The sequence below is a fragment of the Monodon monoceros genome, unplaced genomic scaffold, assembly GCF_005190385.1.
Source record: "Monodon monoceros isolate NGI ecotype Baffin Bay Population unplaced genomic scaffold, NGI_Narwhal_1 Super_Scaffold_2, whole genome shotgun sequence".
In the NCBI taxonomy this organism is placed as follows: domain Eukaryota; kingdom Metazoa; phylum Chordata; class Mammalia; order Artiodactyla; family Monodontidae; genus Monodon; species Monodon monoceros.
In genome coordinates, this window is record NW_021703776.1 from 59,635,544 (window position 1) to 59,657,713 (window position 22,170).

Below are 22,170 nucleotides of genomic sequence, written 5' to 3' on the forward strand. Positions count from 1 at the left end.
AATGTAAGGCCAGAAACTATCAAACTCTTAGAGGAAAACATAGGCAGAACACTCTATGACATAAATCACAGCAAGATCCTTTCTGACCCCCCTCCCAGAGAAATGGAAATAAAAACAAAAATAAACAAATGGGACCTAATGAAACTTCAAAGCTTTTGCACAGCAAAGGAAACCATAAACAAGACCAAAAGACAGCCCTCAGAATGGGAGAAAATATTTGCAAATGAAGCAACTGACAAAGGATTAATCTCCAAAATTTATAAGCAGCTCATGCAGCTTAATAACAAAAAAACAAACAACCCAATCCAAAAATGGGCAGAAGACCTAAATAGACATTTCTCCAAAGAAGGTATACAGGTTGCCAACAAACACATGAAAGAATGCTCAACTTCATTAATCATTAGAGAAATGCAAATCAAAACTACAATGAGATATCATCTCACACCAGTCAGAATGGCCATCATCAAAAAATCTAGAAACAATAAATGCTGGAGAGGGTGTGGAGAAAAGGGAACCCTCCTGCAATGTTGGTGGGAATGTAAATTGATACAGCCACTGTGGAGAACAGTATGGAGGTTCCTTATAAAACTACGAATAGAACTACCATATGACCCAGCAATCCCACTACTGGGCATATACCCTGAGAAAACCATAATTCAAAAAGAGTCATGTACCAAAATGTTCATTGCAGCTCTATTTACAATAGCCCGGAGATGGAAACAACCTAAGTGTCCATCATCGGATGAATGGATAAAGAAGATGTGGCACGTATATACAATGGAATATTACTCAGCCATAAAAAGAAACGAAATTGAGCTATTTGTAATGAGGTGGATAGCCCTAGAGTCTGTCATACAGAGTGAAGTAAGTCAGAAAGAGAGAGACAAATACCGTATGCTAACACATATATATGGAATTAAAAAAAAAATGTCATGAAGAACCTAGGGGTAAGACAGGAATAAAGACACAGACCTACTATAGAATGGACTTGAGGATATGGGGAGGGGGAAGGCTAAGCTGTGACAAAGCGAGAGAGAGGCATGGACATACATACACTACCCAACGTAAGGTAGATAGCTAGTGGGAAGCAGCCTCATACCACAGGGAGATCAGCTCGGTGCTTTGTGACCGCCTGGAGGGGTGGTATAGGGAGGGTGGGAGGGAGGGAGACGTAAGAGGGAAGAGATGTGGGAACATATGTGTACGTATAACTGATTCACTTTGTTATAAAGCAGAAACTAACACACCATTGTAAAGCAATTATACTCCAATAAAGATGTTAAAAAAAAAAAAAAAAAAAAGATGTTGGCTGGTGCTGCAGTCATATGAAAGCCAGACTGGGGCTAGGAACTTGTTTCCTAGGTGGCTCAGTCACTTGGCTTACGGTAAGAGGATTCAGCTCTGCATTGGCCATTGGCACTAATCATAAAAAAACTGGACTGCCTATACTCACGAGACTAAATAGGTTTAAAGATAAGAGGTATATTTAGAGATGAACATTTCAGAATAACAAAAATGTCATTTGGCAAGAAGATGTAACAATTACAAATGTGTATGTGCTGAATAAATTCAAAATATGTGAAGCAAACGTGACAGAACTAAAGGGAGAAATAGACAAATTCACAATCATAGAGATTTTAACATCCTCTCAGTTACGGATAGAACCAGTAGACAAAAAAATTAATAATGAAGAAGATCTGAACAGCATCATGAACCACCTTGTCTAGCTGACATTTATAAAACACTAAACATAACAACTGCATAATGCACGTTCTTTTTAAGGCATGGAACGGTCACCAAGGTATGCCATATGTTGGGTCATAAAACTGATCGGAGTCAGCAAATTTCAAAAGTTTTTCCCAGACCACAGAAGAATTAAACTAGAAAGTAATTCTAAAAATAATAAGATATGTTTAAAAGCCCCAACTATTTGAAAATTAAATAATGCTCCTCTCAAGAACTAATAGGACAAGGAAGAAATCATAAGGAAAATTAGAATTTTGGACTAAATGGAAATAAAAACAACAATCAAATTTTGGGGATTCAACTAGAACAGTACTTAGAGGCAAATCTATAGTTTTAAATGTTTGATTTAGGAAAGAAGAAAGATTTACGATAAATTATCTAGGTTTCTACCTTGAGAAGCCAGAAAAAGAAGGGCAATTTAAACCCAAATTAAGTAAAAGGAAAAATTATAAAGATAAAAGTAGAAATCAATGTAATAGAAAATGGACAAAACAATAGAGGGTATTAACAGAGCCCAGGAGGGAACTTTGTGAGGTGAGGGAAACGCTCATTATCTTGTTTGGGTTGTGGGTTATAAGTGGGAATTCCTTTGTTAAAATCCATTGAACTATGCTTAAGATTTGTACATTACAATGTATGCAAATTTCACTCCTTCAAATAAAGAACTTTAATAACGAAAGAAAAAAATATGACCATGCGTAGACAGTGCTAGGGCCTCTTCCAGAGCCTTGAGAGAGTGCATCCAAATGAGCAGGTTCCCATGCTCACTAAAAGCTTCACCAGCTTCATGAGTTGCATGGCAAAACTGCCACTCCCCTCCACTCCCTGCCCCAGCCTCATATTCTTTCTGGTCTCCACTCTCAGTAGCTGTGTGACCATAGCTGTTTAACATCTTAGTGTCTTGAATCCTGAATTTGTAAAATGGGAATTATTATGTAGCCTGTCTCACTGGATTGGTGAGTAAATTACACGAGATAACTCAGAACACTAACTGGTACCTAGTAAACGTTCAAAGAATATAAGCCATTATTACTGTCTTGCAGAAGTAGTTTCCTAAGGAAAACCACTTAGGAAATTCTACTAAGGGCCATGTGGACCTAATGGGGTGTCCTGAGCAGAGGTGCAACAAGCACAGCTTTGCCTTTTAGAAATACTCACTGAGGCAGCAGTGGGGAGGATGAACTGGAGCAGGGAAAGGATAGATTTGGAGACTAGTGATCAGACTATCCTCACATGAACACAGATGAGACATTACTGACCTAAAGAATTTTTAAAAATATGTAACTGTATTCAAAGTGTACAGAATTTGAACATACACAAAAATGTAACTAAGAGTATGTGTAAAAATTTTACTTGCTTTTCATATTGAAAACTATTAATATAAATTCAAAATTACCTTTAAAATACAGCCAAGGGGCTTCCCTTGTGGCACAGTGGTTGGGAATCCTCCTACCAATGCAGGGGATACGGGTTCAAGCCCTGGTCTCGGAAGATCCCACATGTCGCGGAGCAACTGGGCCCGTGAGCCACAACTACTGAGCCTGCGCGTCTGGAGCCTGTGCTCCGCAACAAGAGAGGCCGCGACAGTGAGAGGCCCGCGCACCGCGATGAAGAGTGGCCCCCGCTCGCCACAACTAGAGAAAGCCCTCGCACAGAAACGAAGACCCAACACAGCCAAAATTAATTAATTAATTAATTAATTAAAAAATACGGCCAAATAAAAATTACGGTTAATAAATATCAAATTTTGAAATAAAAGTTTTAAAAATGCAAATAATTGTAAAATTTGTATGGAAATACAAAAGACCCTGAATAAACAAAACGATCTTGAGAAAGAAAAACAGAGCTGGAGGAATCATGCCCCCTGACTTCAGACTTTACTATATAAAGCTACAATAATCAAAACATAGTACTGGCACAAAAACAGACAGATCAGTGGAACAGGACAGAGAGCCCAGAAATAAACACACACACTTACGGTCAATTAATCTATGACAAAGGAGGCAAGAATATACACTGGAGAAAAGATAGTCTCTTCGTTAAATGGTTCTGGGAAAATCAGACAGCTATATATAAAAGAATGAAATTAGAACATTCCCTCACACCATATACAAAAACAAAATCAAAATGTATTAAAGACCTAAATGTAAGACCAGAAACCACAAAACTCCTAAAGGAAAACAGAGGCAGAACACTCTTTGACATAAATTGTAGCAATATTTTTTGGGGATCTGTCTCCTAAAGCAAAGGAAATAAAAGCAAAAATAAACAAATGGGACCTAATTAAACTTAAAAGCTTTTGCACAACAAAGGAAACCATCGACAAAACAAAAAGAAACCTACTGAATAGGAGAAATATTTGCAATGCTATGACTGTTAAAGGGTTAATATCCAACATATACAAACAGCTCATACAACTCAAGATAAAAAAAAAAAAAAAAAGGCAAAAACCCAAACAACCCTATTAAAAAAATGGGCAGAAGAACTGAATAGACATTTCTCCGAAGAGGAAAAGCAGGTGGCTAACAGGCACTTGAAAAGATGCTCAACATCGCTAATCCAACGAAATGCAAACCAAAACCACAATGAGATATCACCTCTCACCTGCCAGAATGGTTATCATCAAAAAGAACACAGATAACAGGGCTTCCCTGGTGGCGCAGTGGTTGAGAGTCCGCCTGTCGATGCAGGGGACACGGATTCGTGCCCCGGTCCGGGAAGATCCCACATGCCGTGGAGCGGCTGGGCCCATGAACCATGGCCGTTGAGCCTGCGCGTCCGGAGCCTGTGCTCCGCAACGTGAGAGGCCACAACAGAGAGAGGCCCGCGTACCGCAAAAAAAAAAAAAAAAAGAATACAGATAACAAATGTTGGTGAGGACGTGAAGAAAAGGGAACCCTCATATCCTGTTGGTGGGAATGTAAATTGGTGCAGCCACTGTGGAAAATAGTATGGAGGTTTCTCAAAAAACTAAAATATCACTTATATGTGGAATCTAAAAAATTAAACAAACTAGTGACTATAACAGAAAAGAAACAGACTCACAGATATAGAGAACAAACTATTGGTTACCAGTGGGGAGAGAGAAGGGGGAGGGGCAATATAGTGGCAAGGGATTAACAGGTACAAACTATTAGGTATAAAATAAGCTGCAAGGATATATTGTACAACACGGAGAACATAGCCAATATTTTATAATAACTATAAATGGAGTATAACCTTTAAAAATTGTGAATCACTGTCTTGTACACCTGTAACATATAATATTGTATATCAACTATACTTCAATTAAAATTTTTTAAATTACCTATTAAAATAAAGCCAAATAAAAATTCTGATTAGTAAATATCAAATCTTGAAATAAAAGTTTTAAAAATACAAATTGTTTAATATTGCAGAAGGTCGTTCTGTACCTGCTCTGCTTATGGGAAATTGTGTGTACTTCTCCAGAACCACAAACCGGAACAGGAAGAGAAGTAATATGAAATTTCACAGTTCTGGGAAAGGTGACTTCACTCTGTTGAGCTTGTCTACTCTTGTATACTCCTAGGGTGGAACTGCTGGTCACCCATAAGGTGTGTATGGTTGGCTTCAGTAGCCACGGTCAAAGAGTTCTCCATAGTGGCTGTACAAATCCACATTCCTCTCAGCTGTGTGCGAGAGTCCCAGAGCATCACTTTGCACTTTCCATCATTTCCATTTTAGGCATTCTGGTGGGTGTGTGCAATGCTATTTCTATAACTAATACATTCTTTATTTTTCTATTCCCTCTGTAGAAAGGGAATCCAGCTTTTGCAGCCAACCCGCCCTTGGGGCAGGAGGGAGGGAAGAAGCCATTTCCGGAGGGTCCATCAGCGGGGGCCTAACTACAAGAGGGAGGTCAGCTGAAGCAAGGCCAGGAAGAGGGAATCCCAGGCACCTGGACGCTCATCTCCACTCTCTGGCACATTAACTTTTCCTAGACTTTCCTCATCTCTGCTGATTCAAATCTTGTTCGCCCTTCAAAGGCTGGTCAGCACTGATCTTCTCCATAAAGCCCTTCCTTTCCCCAACTTTTGTCTTGACATTGGAAGGCATGGATGGGTGAAGGTGGGCAAATCATTAACCTCTCGATCCGTTTCCTTATCGGAGGATCATCTGAGCTGAGCAACACTGAGTCTAAGTCCTTATCTGATGTGATGTCTAATGAGCCTTTAAGAACCAGGGGGCGAAAGAGCACAAACAGAAGTGTGTACTCCCGTCGGTCAGCCAGGGCGTCAGTGCCCCTGTACAAGCCTGTGCTCTGAAGGTCCTCGTGAGTTTCGGTCAGCATGTGTCGGATGGAGCTGCGTCCTTGAAGGCCCACTGACGCATAATCGTGCAAATCTGTTCGCTGGGGGAGTCTACCTGGGACCTCGCAGCCCTCCCGTGCGCCCACGGTGGGGTAAGCCCTCTCGGGGCTCTGAGGGACTCCGAGTCCTTCCGGGAATTTGTGTCGAATCGGCTGGTGGCGACCCGACGCCGCGTCGGGGGTGGGGAATGTGCGGCTGCGCGCGCACCGCGGCGTTTACGCGGCGATTTCATCATGCACCCGGCCTGGGCGCGCGCGCCGCTTCCGCCGCCGCCCCCTCCGGACTTCCCAGGGCAGCGGTCTCATGCCCTGTCTGCGCCCGGCGCTGCTTAGAGCCGCCCGCGCCGCTCTGCTGCTGTCGCCGCCGCACCGGCTCCCGGCCCGGCCTCCTCTTCTGCCCTGCCGGCCCATCAGCAAGCCAGCCCGCGCCCCGACCTCGTTCCCCGCTGCCGCCTCCCGGAGCAGCATGGATGGTGCGGGGGCTGAGGAGGTGCTGGCACCTCTCAGGCTAGCGGTGCGCCAGCAGGTACTGGCATTCTTCACCTTCCCCCAGCCCCGGCTCTCCTCTCCCTGGTCCCCTCCTTCTCCCCCTCTCTCTCTCTCTTCGCCGGGCACCGGTCCACCTCACCAATTATCCCTCTCCTTCATTCTCTGGAAGCCCTTGGTTTCTAGGCATCTTCCTCGCCTTCCCCACGTTGGACCAAGTCCCCGCGTGCGCCGGTCACCTTCCCTCCGGTGGACCCCTGTCCTCCCCTCTCCTGGGGTGATTTCCTCGGATCCCTTGACGTTCTGCCTCCCTCTTCATGCGATCGGTTCTCCCTTCCCAATCCTTGTTACTGCCCGTACCACTTGCTTCTCCGATGGGGCTGGGATCTGTGACCCTTTGCTTCTCCTCCTGTCCTAGCTCAATAGTCTCAACTGAAGATTTCCAGCCCCTGCTGTGTTCTTTGTGCTTCCTGGGTGGCGAGATTCCTAATTCTTCCCTGATCAATTACGTGCCGAAGCTGCGGGTTCTCCTCCTCTCACTGCCTGACTCTTGTTTTTTAATCTTCAGGATGCTTTGAATAGTGTTTCCTCCTTGACATCTTCCTTCATTCGGTGCTTAGTTAGCAGAATGGTCCGTTGAGGAAATAAAAATAGTTGAAACGTGGATGTGGGGAGGTGTTGAACTTTTTTTTTTTTTCGTTTCTAATAATGTGAGTTCATCGTCCTTCACTTCTGTCACCTTTTCTGGGTTCCCCAGAATGAGTGAGCTTTCAGATCGTAAACGTGGGAAGCTGTAAATGTCCCTGAGTGACTCGGTGAAGTCAGCCATCCTTCGTATGGAACATTTTGAAATTTGATTTTGCGGAAGGGAGGGAGGTTTCATGGGCTGGGGAGCTTGGTGATTTAATACAGGCCTCCTTTTCCTAGGGCACTGCATGAGTATCAGAATTTAGAGAGGACAAGGAAAAGATTATTTCAAAGGGATTCTCACATCCAGTCAGGTAGAGCCAAAAGCTCGGAATAGGACCCCGAGGATTGATGACCTAGTAGTGAACACCGAATGGGTTTCTCCTGCACGGGCGCCTGATGCAATAAGCCTTAGCTATGGAGGGTGGATCCCTCCCTCGGAAATAATTCATTGGGGCAGAGCTGCCGAAAATTCGGCAAATTCTGCCACTTTATCTGCTTCTTTCCAGTTTGAGCCTGACTGATTCAGTAGTGTTTTATTTTGAAATTTCACTATGGGCTTACTTTATTCTTGATACCAAAGCGCTGTGAATGCTTATTCTCCATGTCCCTCCACCCACCCTTCCCAAATGAAATTAGGTGTGGTTCCTTTGTCTTTTCTCTAACTCTTAACTTTTTTTTTTTTCACTTCACTTTAGAAGGGAGAATACATCTAATTTGGAAAAACATACACCCAAACCCCTCCCTCTGCCACGTTAGCCTGGAACTGCAGTGCAAATTATCCATCTGTAGTAAGACTGTGGAACTAGTTAACTGAAGTAAACTTTGATGATGGAATAGCCTTCCGATGTTATTACTATTTTGTGTATTGTTTATGTTGGCTTGATTGTTAGTTTTTTGGTACTTAAAGGTATTTTTTGAATATGTAAGTTAGTTTATGTAAGTTAGTTTTTGTTTTTTTCCGTAATTTTTCAGGACCACACATATATTAGTTAACTACCTGGAACTTTGAATCGCACTGGTTCCAGGGTCAATGGGAAGGGAATTTAAAGATCATCTAGTTAAACCGTTTTTTTTTTTCTTGGTTTTTTTGCTTGTTTACTTATATGAGGAAATGAGACACACGGTCACTTCTTCTCATTCTACATACTTCCACTGTGAAGTTTGTGCAGTTGAAGGCATCCTTGGAGTGGGATTTTTTAAGGTGCTTAATAACTTGTCTTGTTAGTGGCATGTGTTTCAGATAAATATGTATTTCATATAAATTTCCCAATCTGCTATGCTACGTGGATGCTGTTTTTTAATGGTTTGGTTTGTTGATTGACTGAAATGTATCAACAAACTACCGTCTTATTTCCCCTTTCATTTCATAAAAGAAAGTGTATTTTAATACCAAAGAAAGGACAGACCATAACTCAGAATAAAGAACAGTCTTTTATATTTAGCAGGTTTAGCTTTGAAAAAAGGTCTAATACATTGTCTTTTTTTTTTCTTTTTTTCCCCCTTTTACTGCATATTGGTGAAAACTTTGTCCTGGAGTATCTTGTTTGGGAACTATTGCTCTAGGGCAGTGGTTCTTAAAGTGTGGTCTGCAAATTCTTGGAGGTCTCCAAGGTCAAAACCATTTTCATAATAAAACTAAGAATGTTATTTGCATTTTTCACTGTGTTGACATTTGCACTGATGGTGCAAAGCATGGTGAGTAGAACTGCTGGCCCTGAGCACTAATCAAGTCAGGGATACTAAGCCAAGTCATTATATTCTCTGCCACACTCTCACACGTTTAAAACAAAACAAAACCAAACCTCAGTTTTGCTTTAGAGTATCCTTGAAAAAGCAGTAAGAATTATTATTATTATTATTTTAAATATTTATTTATTTACTTTTGGCTGCATTGGGTCTTCATCGCTGCACGCGGGCTTTCTCTAGTTGCGGTGAGCTGGGGCTACTCTTTGTTGCGGTGTGCAGGCTTCTTATTGTGGTGGCTTCTCTTGTTGCAGAGCACAGGCTCTAGGTGAGTGGGCTTCAGTAGTTGTGGCACACGGGCTTAGTTGCTCCGCGGCATGTGTGATCTTCCCGGACCAGGGATCGAACCCGTGTCCCCTGCATTGGCAGGCGGATTCTTAACCACTGCACCACCAGGGAAGTCCCAATAAGAATTATTAATTTTATTAAATTCGGACCTTTGTGCACACATCTTTTTAATACTCTGTGTGACTAAATGGGAAGTATGCATAAAGCATCCCCACATATGATGATTGTCTGAGGAAGAGCACTTACGATTGTTCGAGTTGCAAGAATGAAACACTCTAAAATGTCTGACAAAAAATTGTTATTCAGTCTTGGGTATTGTGCATTCATTCATTTTCCGGAAAATGAGTGAAGTGAGACTGTCACTTCAAAAAGCAACTGATAATATTTGTGGCCCATAATAAAATTCAATTTTGGGAAATTTTAGAGCCCGGGACTTTTCTCTGCTTTGATGTTCTGAACTGAGAGTGCCCATTAAAACTGTTACTTAATCCACAAAGGACAAATGATAAGTTTATGAAGTTTTTGTCAATGGTTATAAAACTTGGAAATCTGAAATTAACTTTTTAATCTTAACAAGAACCTTCTAGGCCCATATGTGTAAAGCCAAACATCTTAAAAAGGTGAGGAAATGTTTTCTTGTTTTTCCTTGGCCAACTGAATATGCATCATGATATATATGAAGGATGCATGAAAAAGATCCCTTGAAGTGATTTCTCACCTAATAAGTATTCTGCTTTATAATGACAGACTCTTAGTTCTAATATATGTCTTTATGGTAAGAATTTATGCAGGAATTAAGCTTCTAGATGATGTTTCTTAAAGGTAATTTAGAAATATTGATGATGTTTCACATCGGTTTCATTCAACACACACACACTATAGTTGGTGGTGAAGAAAGAGGGAAGAAAATAATTAGAAATTAGGAACCCTTAAGTACTTGCTTTCCATGTTTCGATCACCTCCAACTCTTTTGTTTACACAATTAAATCATTATAAATCATGGTTTTAATTATTCCATTATTCAGAATAAACACAATTATTTCCTTAAATCACTGAGATTTTTAGAGGTGATTAACTCGGTGTGGGAATCCTCACTCTCCCACTGCTTCTGTTGACAGCTAACCTATCCTTGAATGTATGTGTGCCTCATTCTATGCCTGAACTTTAAGAGACAGAAAAATGATTCAGGAAAACTAATTTTAATTTTAAAAATTTAAAATTCTTCCTACCTTTACCTTTACCTACTTGTGGCCTTGCCTACCCAGTGTCCTTTGAAAAGCTCCCAAAGAAAATATGGGAGTGCCAATACTTGACACATAAGGGTAGGTATTCAAAAGAACTGCATGCTTACTTCTTTAAGACATTCAAAAAGAACTGCTTGCCACTCTCTTTTCAGAACACAGACCCTCACAAGGTTCTTATCCCCATCAAAAAGCACTATTAGTGAACATTTATGAGATAAGTGTTCTGACGGGTAGAGGAAGGGAAAAGAACCACTGAATGAGTAAAGAATAAGCCAGTAGATATTTACCAAGTACTAAGTGCTTAGCGGTGCGCTAGGTTTAGGTTGTGATAGCAGGCAACAAATATTTGAGTGCCAGAATTGACATGCCAGAGTTCCTGTCTTAAAAGAGCCTGCTTTATAATGACAGGGACAGATAAAATGCGTGTAAATAAAGAAGCCAATCAATTGATAGGGTGATTTCAGGTATTGTACGTGTAATAAAGAAGTTAAAGTTAGAAGGTGACTAAGGATGTTGCTTTAGCTAGAGAGGTCAAGACAATAGAATAAAAACTGCTAGTATAATAACAGACCAGATTTATTTGTACACAGTAAGAGATGGAGAGGAAGAACCAATTCAGTGGTTCTCAACTATATCAGACCCAGTGTACCCTTTTACACCAGATGTTTCGGAATTCTCCATTACTACCCTGTAATGAAATTCACATGAAATATCTACATAAATTAAAGAAAGATGTGTGTACGCATAATGCTCTAAATGTAATACAAATAAATAAAAAGCAATTTATAATAAAATAATATTATTTTAATATGTAGATTTGGGGGTATGACCCCACTGATTTATAATAAAATAATATTATTTTAATATGTAGATTTGGGGGTATGACCCCACTGGAAGTTATACTGACTTAAGCAGATGCTTATACCCCTACGTAGATTCACTGTGAATGCGGTTGCCGTAAGTGCGCGTTGATAAAGGTATATATACTGTATTGTTTACTCAGATAGGACAGCAGCATAGCCTGTGGTCACATGGGTTTTTTTTTTATTTCAAATAATAACAACTTTGTAAAATTCTGAACAAAGCAAGGTACAATTTTCCTTTTTTTTTAGAAAAACTGAAGTATGGTTGATTTTAGTCTTCCTTTAAATTACATTTTCCTGGGTGCATTCCTGGAGAATTCAGTGTATGTTAAAACTGGGAAAATTCTTCTCATGGTATATAAGCAGAGTTCGGCTCTAGGTTGAGATCATTTTAAACAGCTTTTTCACCTCCTAACTGGGACATTCTAAAGTAGAATGAATTGCAGGAGAGGGGGACTGTCATTGAATGAGGGAAAATAGGCAGGAGCTTAGAAAATATCAACAACAGGGAGAAAGGATGATGACAGGCTCCTCAAAGGAGCTGGAGTTTTAGAAGGAGAAAAGAGGAATTAGTTTGAAAGTACAGAGGGGAATAAGGAGGACATCTATCCCATTTCCATTCTCTTCTCTGTGTCTCATTACCTCATTTGTATTTTCAACTTTGTCTCTCTCCTACATTCCATGGGATGGAAGTTATCCACGGATAATTTCTTTAGGTCGTTCTTCTAGGTCACTAATTCTCTCTTCAGCTGTGTCTGATCTGCTATTTAAACTGTCCAGTGAGTTTTGAACTTCAGTGATTTATTTCCAGATCATCTGTGTGGTTCTTTTTCAAGTCCCCTGATTGTTTCTGATATTCTCTCGTTCTTTGCTCATGTTGTTGATTCCTCCTTTTATTTTAGTTTAAACATCTTGAGCATTTAAAAAGTATATTTGGCCATTCTAATACTTTTAAAGGATCTAATTTTGTTATTTGTCATTTCTGCTGAGTCTCACACATGGTGGCTTCTTTCCTCATGGATTTTTAAATTTTGAGTTTAGTGCTTATTATTTTGGAAACCCTGATCTGTGAAAATCCTGAAAGGCCTGTGGAAGGTCTACTCCTTTAGAGAGCAGTTGCTTCTGTTGGGCACCCAAGGGCTCTATTAATTTGATAACTTTAACTTCTCATCTTGAAGTTTCCCAGACCGTGTGATAGTGTTTTGTTTTCTCAGATTGCCTATTCCACCACGTTGCTGTAATAAAATCAGTGTACAGGGTTGTTGGAAGTGAATAAAGTAGTCTAAAGAAAGTAGCAAGGAAAAAATTCCAACAATAAAGGGCAGAGGAAGATTAGCCAGTAGTGACTGAGAAGAAATGGTCAGAGAGGTAAGCGGAAAACTAAGATAGTCATTTTTTTGTACGCAAGAAAGGAGAGGGATTCAAGGAGAGGGTAGTCTGTTTATTGGTTCTTCTGTGTTCTCAGTAGTTACATTGCTCTTTACTTTTTTTTTTTTTTTTTGCTCTTTACTTTTTATCAATGCTTTTCTCTCCACCATCTGTCTCCTCCCCACAAAGAAAACAAACAAACAAACCAGTAATAATCACACTGCAAGCATAGTTATTTATGTACTTGTATTTGGATATTCTGCTAGATTATAAATGCTGAGGGCAACGACCTACAGTTATTCATAATGACCTTTCACATAATAAACATTTGAATTTCCTCATTCTTACACGGATACTTTTTAAAAGGCATGCTTAAAAACCCATTCCTAACTTTTCTTGACTTCTGAAACCAGTTGTGAATACAGATTCTCTTTGTTGGCTAGGGAGATCTTGTGCGAAAACTGAAAGAAGATAAAGCACCCCAGGTCGATGTAGACAAAGCAGTAGCTGAGCTCAAAGCCCGGAAGAGGGCTCTGGAAGCAAAGGTGAGTCTCAGGATCCTCAAAAAGGAATGTAAGTAGGTATAGGATTGTTTATCTTTATTTAGTCTCTTTGGGCAGGAGAGACCTAGAAAAGTTTCTGAACAAGTAACATTTGATTTATCTCTATTTATCCAGTATGTCTTCCTCTCCTCCTCCTCTTCTTCATCCTTTCAACGTAATTCAAAATTTCTCTACAAAGCCTTCCTCAACCCTGACCTACCCCTTCTCCCCCCAGACTCAAATCCTAGACTGGTTATGTTTCATGAATTTCCCTGGAAGGCATTGTGTTCTTTATGAATTCTCCTATACCTGCAAATAATGGTTATGCTGTTTTAAATTATTTTCTTTTAAGGAAAAGTTCTAGTCACCTGATACCTGCTTCCAAACTTTTCAAATTATAAATGTCCCATCAACAAACTGAAATCGTTCGGAGTTTTTTCTTTTTTTGGCTGCACTGCGTGGCTTGTGGGATCTTAGTTCCCCAACCAGGGATTGAACCCAGCCCTGGCAGTGAAAGCCCCGAGTCCTAACCACTGGACCATCAGGGAATTTCCTGTCTGGAGTTTTAAGTCGCTATTTTGCTACAGGGATCCACTAAAAATTCAGATATGGCTTATCAGTATCTGCATCTAAGTAAGCTTAGTCTCGTAATCTTGGAAATGATCGTATACTTTCCTAAATAATTAAGTAAAAGTATCTTTTCTGTAACTCAAAGGGGGAAAAAACCCTAAGGTTTCTTTTGTTTTAAGGGTATCAAGATCTTGTCTGATAAATTTTATAGTGAATTCTGCTGAGGAATAAAGTAAATTCACATGTATAAATTGAAGTTCCCACTCACTCGTTCAATCACATATTTTCTCTTTAAAAATCCCTTACAGGAGCTAGCGTTACAGCCCAAAGATGATGTTGTAGACAGAGGGAAAATGGAAGATACCCTGAAGAGGAGGTTTTTCTACGATCAAGCTTTTGCTATTTATGGAGGTAGGGGATTAATGAGAGAAAGAAAAACTGTGTTGTTAGTGGCTTTAATATTGTTCTTAAATCAAAACCACAGCTTGCTTGACATCTGATAGTTTCAGGTCACACAAAGCAGGGGATAGATATCTTGCTTTCATTTGTTTAGAGTCCTTCATTTGGCATGATATCAGTTCTTATTTCCCTCAACCCTATTTATTTTTGGAGATAGCGTTTTTCCATTAAGACTTAGAGAATTTGGAGAGGCCCAGATATTAAGTGTTTGATATGTCCATGTACATATCAGACCCTTCTTAAAATGCCAGTGAAGACCATTCTAGCACTGGCTGACTGTACTGTACCGCTCCCCACAAGGGCAGTGGTAAACCACACTTTCTAGATTATTCATTCTGGCAACTGCCAGGAGAAAACGTTCTTCATGGCTATGCAGATAAATCTCTACATCTTTCTGAACACTGTATGAATTTATGTAGACAAGTATAATTCACTCATATTTTTCATAGTTAACAGAGATTACTGCAACAATATTAGACTTTCAGTACTTTGCCACTGAAACTTGATTTGAGTTTTAGCCTGAGCAGATCTCTAAATGTCTTACTTCTTGAGGTTTAAATAGTGGCTCAAATACCCAAGAATAAATTGGAGAATTGGGTGCTAAAATTTGAGATCATTGTTATTCAGCTGATGCAGCAAATTCTTTTCTAATTTCTATAATCTGCTTTTTCATTTTGTTTCTTACATATGGAGGAACTTCTTTTGTTTTTAGTTTTTTGCTAATCCTACTTGAAATTTCAAATATGGAAACACTGCAGTTAATGGAGTAAGACCATTTTAGTTTTACTTCTGTCAGCTACCTGGAAATAAGGCTCTTCAGTATTAAGGGATTTGAAGTGTTGACTTGAAAACATTTTTAGGGAGTATGTGAAGTCTTACAAGTATCAGTTTCTCACATCTGCTTGCTTTGATTCGTTCAGAGTGACAAGGTAGAGTACCCGTTTTCCTGTCATATTTTGCAGGTGTTAGCGGTCTCTATGATTTTGGGCCAGTTGGATGTGCTTTGAAAAACAATATTATTCAGACATGGAGGCAGCACTTCATCCAAGAGGAACAGATTCTGGAGATTGATTGCACCATGCTCACCCCTGAGCCAGTTTTAAAGTAAGGTCTTTACTTTGAGGGTTGACATTCTTGAATATGCATACTTAAGTAACTTTTTGATTCAGAAAAACTACCCATGTTCATTGTGAAAATCTGGAAAATAAAGAAAAACAAAGAAAAGATATACTCATTGCCCACCGGTAGCCATGTTAAAAATGTTGTATTTATCCTTTCTGTCTTTTTAAGTTCATGTGCATTTAGTAGCACAGTGCTTTTTTTCACATAATATAGGTGAACATTATGTCATTCAGTATTCTTCTAAAGTATTTTTAATGACAGAATAGTATTCTTTTTATGGATGTGCCATAATTTACTTAACTAGTGCATGAGGGTAGGCATTTAAGTTGTTTTTTATGTTTGATGACATTGAACATCCCAATAGATGAATTTTTATGTATATCCTGATTATTTCCTTAGTATAAATTCATGGAAGCTCTGGGCAAAGGTGTGTATGTATTGTAAATCAAATGCTACTATTTGTATTGATGTTTCAATGCAGAAATTTAGATTATTCCTACCAACATTGTTGAAAGCAGGTCAGGATTTCTCAAATACGAAGCTGAAAGAGGAATTCTTACATTTTGTATCTCATCACTTCATTCATTTAATGTTGCCTGTTAAAGAGCTATTTTTCGCTATTTGTATAGTTTAGGCTCTCTCCTAATTTCAGCCAATTAAAACAAGTTGAATTCTTGATGATGGATCAGGACAGCCTATTCTTTAACTACTTGCCCCACTAATAGCTGTACAGAGATAATGCCAGTGTCCAACCAGGTTTCAGTGGCAGAAAACTCTTTCCTTAAGGTTCAGTGTCTATACTGAGTTATCACAAAGTCTTGGCTAGTCAAATTCCCCATGGTTTTGGCCTTTGCTTAGATCAGTAATAATAATGGGATAGGCATGGATTTATTGATTCTGCAAAGTGGCACAGACTTTATGAAAATTTGTGGAAAAGTGTAATCTAGTTAGTATTTTTTTTCCTAAGGGGAGGAAGAAGTTGGGGAGAGGGTGGGAATAGATTTGAGGAAGAATTTTCTTTAGTGTACATTTTTATCTACCATGGGATATATCATAATAGATTTGGGAGCTTCCATCTTTCAGATATACAGATGTAAACTTTGGATAAATATATAGAAGGGAGATTGTCTTATAAGGGAAAGTTTATGGGTTAATTTGTATGAAAATGACTAATTGGCTTGGCATTTATTAACTTAGGACTTCTGGCCATGTAGACAAATTTGCTGACTTCATGGTGAAAGATGTAAAAAATGGAGAGTGTTTTCGTGCTGACCATCTATTGAAAGGTATGGTTCTTCATCTCAGATAAATAACCTTTCAAGTAGGATTGATCAAAACAAAGGGTTTGGATTAAACTTTTTTCTCAAGTTTTTAAATTTTTTCTTGGGACATAACATATAAAGAGTAAAGTGCACATTGGGCTTCCCTGGTGGCGCAGTGGTTGAGAGTCTGCCTGCCGATGCAGGGGACACGGGTTCGTGCCCCGGTCCGGGAAGATCCCACATGCCGCGGAGCGGCTGGACCCGTGCGCCATGGCCGCTGAGCCTGCACGTCCGGAGCCTGTGCTCTGCAACGGGAGAGGCCACAACAGTGAGAGGCCCGTGTACAGCAAAAAACAAAACAAAAAAAAAAGAGTAAAGTGCACAGATCTTAAGTATACAGAACAAGTCCCTTATTGAAAAAAAAAGTTATATACAGATAATTTAGAAGTTCTAAGTCATGGAAAGAATCAAGACAATATCATGTCTGTCCCTGTAAAATCAACCATGGGATTCATATAAAGTAAGAACATTATCCTTAGTTTTGTTTTTTTACCTGCCCAACATTGAAACTCGAAAGTACATTGTCCTGGGGCTTCCCTGGTGGCGCAGTGGTTGAGAATCTGCCTGCCAATGCAGAGGACACGGGTTCGAGCCCTGGTCTGGGAGGAGCCCACATGCCGCGGAGCAACTAGGCCCGTGAGCCACAACTACTGAGCCTGCGCGTCTGGAGCTTGTGCTCCACAGCAAGAGAGGCCGCGACAGTGAGAGGCCCGCGCACCGTGATGAAGAGTGGCCCCTGCTTACCACAACTGGAGAAAGCCCTCGCACAGAAACGAAGACCCAACACAGCCAAACATACATACATACATACATACATACATACATACATAAACTTTTTAAAAAAGTACATTGTCCTTTTTCCCATTGATTGAAATTGACATGTACTAATACTTGTTCTTATATAGCTCATTTACAGAAATTGATGTCTGATAAGAAGTGTTCTGCTGAGAAGAAATCAGAGATGGAAAGTGTCTTGGCCCAGGTGAGTACTTGAGAGATCGCAATAACCCAGGTAGGTACTGTCTGTCTTTCAGCATTTGATAACTGTTGAATTCCATATTGTGCTGACCTGGTCACAATAGTAAAAAAAGGAGAGTTTACCTTCTGTCCCTCATATCATCTCTTTTTGCATTTTTATTTTCTTCTCTGTCAGCCTTTTGTGGCTAACCTTTATTTCTGTCAAACTAGCAAGTCAATGTAAATAGACGTGAAATTAGTTCTCTCTCCTTGGAAACCAGTTTTCTGGATTTAATAGCAAAAACCAGGACAGTGTCTAATGATGGATAGCGTTCAGTGTGGAGATTTAGGGCAGATATCTATATGAGCACTGTCTCATCAGCCACTTGATCTGCTTCTGGTTGCACTGTCCCTGACTACATGCTATTCTTTTTAGAACCTGATGGAGCAGGCCCCTGCTTTTCCTGGAGACCTTTAGTTTTATAACTTGTATTGAAGTTGACAAGTTTTAGGAAAGGCATTGAGATCATCTATTCTGACTTTTACCAAGTGCAAAAATACCTTCTATATCAGAAGTAGTTCTTATCCTTTTTTTAGGTCACATACTACATTAAAAATATGATGAAAACTGCACACTTTTGCCCCAGGAAGTTGAACATGCCTGTATGTGAACGTTGCTGATTTCTCACCTCATCCATCCTTTTAAGCAAAGTACATTTCTCCAGCACCATGTTTGATCATGAGGTCCACCAGGGCTCACCTCTTAAACTTTTTTTACTTCCTTGGATAAAAGAAAACAACAACCAGTGCTGTGTTTATATATTTTTTCTTTACATTGGTATATAAGTGAGGCTGAATGTCGGACTCTAACTCTTCTTTTCTCTCATGAAAATTACTGGATACTTCTCCACTGTTGCCCTAATTTTTTTAAACATGCTGATTTTCCTCTGTGGTATCTAGCTTTCCAACATTAGCTGAGAAATTTTCTCCTTCCTCATTTAAATTGAAAAACCTCTTAATCTGGCTATTGACTCATCTGCCAATTTATTTTGAACCTTGTGAAGTATATTTTATCCCTTGCTTGAAGCTCATTGCTTTAGTGTTGTTACTCATGGTTTAGAAAATCAATTCTTGTTCTTTGATACTGTTATGGCCACACCCTCATTTCTCATTTCCTTCCTTTTCCAAAGGCATGACCTTTATAAGAAAGAAGAAATGAAAAGCACCTCAAATTACCCTTAAATTATTCTGTTTCCCGTTCAGAATTTTAGACTTATTAAAGTTTTGTGTGCACGTGTCTTTGAGTGTCTTTGATCTTAACAGTTTTGTTCATTTCCAAATAAATTGTCAGAGACAGGAAGTAATTAGTTGTTTTGTTAAGTCATAATTTATAGTTTGAGCACTTTCTGTTTCATCTCAGATACGTGTTCCAGGAGAACAGTTTGGGTTTTGATTTGCCATATTGTATCATTTGTTGACCCTTGAACAACGTGGCTTTGAACTGTTTAGGTCCACTTACACTCTGCTATTTTTCAGTAGCAAATACTACAGTACTACACGGTTTGTGGTTGGTTGAATCTGCAGATGCAGGGGAACTGCAGTTACAGAGGGTCAGCTATAAGTTTTATGTGTTCAAGGGTCAGTTGTATATAGCTGTCAATTTAATCTTTAGTGAAATGTTAGGAACCCATGGAAACGGCCTGATACTCAGAAATGGCCTCAGTGGATTCCCTGGCCAGAGGTGCATCTGTTGCTTCAGCACATAATGGCATTTTCTGGACCTGTTAGTGCCTGTGACTCCTTGTTAGCTTTATGAAACATGATAGTTTATCTAAAAGGCATTGAGGGGGCTTCCCTGGTGGCGCAGGGTTAAGAATCTGCCTGCCAGTGCAGGGGACATGGGTTCGAGCCCTGTTCTGGGACGATCCCATATGCCGTGGAGCAACTACTGAGCCTGCTCTCTAGAGCTCGCGAGCCACAACTACTGAAGCCCATGCGCCTAGAGCCCGTGCTCCTCAACAAGAGAAGCCATCTCAATGAGAAGCCCGCCCACTGCAACGAAGAGTAGCCCCTGCTCGCCACAACTAGAGAAAGCTGCGTGCAGCAACAAAGACCCAATGCAGTCAAAAATAAATAATAAACTTTAAAAAAAAATTAAAAAAACATAAAAGGCATTGACAGACTTCCCTAGTGGCACAGTGGTTAAGAATCCACCTGCCAATGCAGGGGACATGGGTTCAAGCCCTGGTCCGGTAAGATCCCACATGCTGCGGAGCAACTAAGCCCCGTGTGCCACAACTACTGAGCCTGCGCTCTAGAGCCCGCGAGCCACAACTACTGAAGCCTGTGTGTCACAACTACTGAAGCCCACGCGCCTAGAGCCTATGCTCTGCAACAAGAGAAGCCACGGCAATGAGAAGCCCGCGCACCGCAACAAAGAGTAGCTCCCCGCTCGCCGCAACTAGAGAAAGCCTTTGAGCAACAATGAAGGCCCAATGCAACCAAAAATAAATAGATAAATAAAAAATTAAAAAAAAATAAATAAAAGGCATTGATTCACCCTCTGTGGTTAAGAAGTGAGGTAGAATCTGTTCTCCCCATTTTACAGATAAGCAAACTGAGGCTCAGAGAGATTAGGTTGGAACTTGATCCTGAATCACACAACCCATAAGTGGTAGAGTTGGGTGATTTACCCTGGTTTTTCTGACCCCACATGCCATCACTCATTAGTTGATTTATCTAATTATTTTATTTCTATTAGAAGTTTTTTTTTTTAAGTTTTAAATATTCTTTACTATTAGATGGTTTGTCATAGTCATTTGAAGGTTTTGAATTGGAGCTCATATATCATTTTAGAGGGTTTGGCATTGATCATCAATGTATAGGATGTGCAGTGCCCTGGAAAATGCAGAAGTGAATAAGACACAGCTTCCACCTTCAAGGAACTTAATATCTGGTGGGAAAGGAAAGTTACATGCACATTTAATTAATAGACAGGGAAGTGCACCTGGCTCCTAAGTGTACAGAGTAGTAAAATTCAACTGTGAAAACTTATTTATGTGATTCAGATTCTTGCCAACCAGTAACTACTGTAATTGAACAAGAGGTATTTTACCTTATCTTTCCTTGTACCGTTGTATCTTTCAATGGTACGTGTGTGAATTTTAGGTCAGTCCCAGAAAGATACTCCATTTCTCTGTTGGTAAATGGAAAGAGTATAAACTGTTTATGGGTTTAATGTAAATATCTTGAAGGTTAGGTTAATTCTGATGGTTTTATTTTGGGTGAATTTTAATGATGGATGGGGTTTTATATATAATACTTTATTGTATGCCTTGTTTTTTCTGTCTTTTACACTAATCATTTTCTTGATGTATTCTTTAGCTTGATAACTATGGACAGCAAGAACTGGGGGATCTTTTTGTGAACTATAATGTAAAATCCCCCACTACTGGAAATGATCTTTCCCCTCCAGTGCCTTTTAACTTAATGTTCAAGACCTTCATTGGGCCTGGAGGAAACATGCCTGGGTATGTATCACTTATTGTTTATGTAATGAAGTTATTAAAATTACTTGTAATAAAAGGTAAATATCAATATCAACCATGAAGGAAGATGTTTGAAAAGTGATTTGCAGAAAGTATAGACAAATATATTAAGGAGAAATAATGACAAATGTATTCTTAAATTTTATTTCTTCTAATTCTTTCTGAATATAGTTTTCATTTTTTAGTATATATGATGATTTTTTTTTGGTCACAAAATAAACACAGAAGTCTGTGATCATCACATCTTGTAGTTATAGCTGCATAGGGCAGGAGAGAGGGTTGAAGAACGATTTTGAAAGACATTGAACTTACTGTCGAAGGAGACTTTGGAAACCATTTGTTGTAGATCAGCACTGCCCAATGGAGCTTTCTGCAGTGGTGGAGATATTCTATAATCTGCCGTCCAATATGGTAGCCACTAGCCACATGGGGCTGTTGTGTACTTGAAATGGGGCTAGTGCTTCTGAGGAACTGAATTTCTAAATTTATTTAATTTTAAGAATTTAAATAGACATGTGACTAGTGACCTACCATGTTGGACAGGATACGTTTAGTTTGTTGATTCAAGCTAAAGTGTGGTTTTCACAGACAGAGTAAAGAAAACCTGAACGGTTTACAATATGATTCAGAAGAAGAATCTGTATGTCCAGATTCCTTGTCCATTGTTAACAAACTTAGTCAAAGTATTCCATTTCATAGCTTCAGATGTTTTTCTCATGGTCTCATTTTAGGGTAAGAGGATGGGTTTTGCTAGATGAGGCTAGATAGATCATATTTCCTGGAGTAGAAACTAAAGAATAATAAAAATTAATTGTGACAGAATGTATTATTGGAATTATTTTAATAAGACAGTGGGTTGATTTAGGATATTTTGTGGAAAGAGGCCAAGGGT

At 39.6% G+C, this 22,170-nt stretch overlaps 1 protein-coding gene across 1 annotated transcript in view; it reads left to right on the plus strand.

Annotated features, from left to right (window-relative positions):
• The first annotated feature begins 6,208 nt into the window (after nt 1-6,208).
• The window catches only part of GARS (glycyl-tRNA synthetase), a 40,578-nt gene continuing 24,616 nt past the window's right edge, over nt 6,209-22,170 (plus strand). Inside the window, exons 1-7 of the mRNA XM_029234310.1 lie at nt 6,209-6,602; nt 13,202-13,303; nt 14,179-14,281; nt 15,292-15,433; nt 16,649-16,737; nt 17,679-17,755; nt 21,115-21,260. Of these exons, the coding sequence (XP_029090143.1) occupies nt 6,381-6,602; nt 13,202-13,303; nt 14,179-14,281; nt 15,292-15,433; nt 16,649-16,737; nt 17,679-17,755; nt 21,115-21,260 (881 nt within the window). The 5' untranslated portion in view covers nt 6,209-6,380. The remainder of the gene's footprint in view (nt 6,603-13,201; nt 13,304-14,178; nt 14,282-15,291; nt 15,434-16,648; nt 16,738-17,678; nt 17,756-21,114; nt 21,261-22,170) is intronic.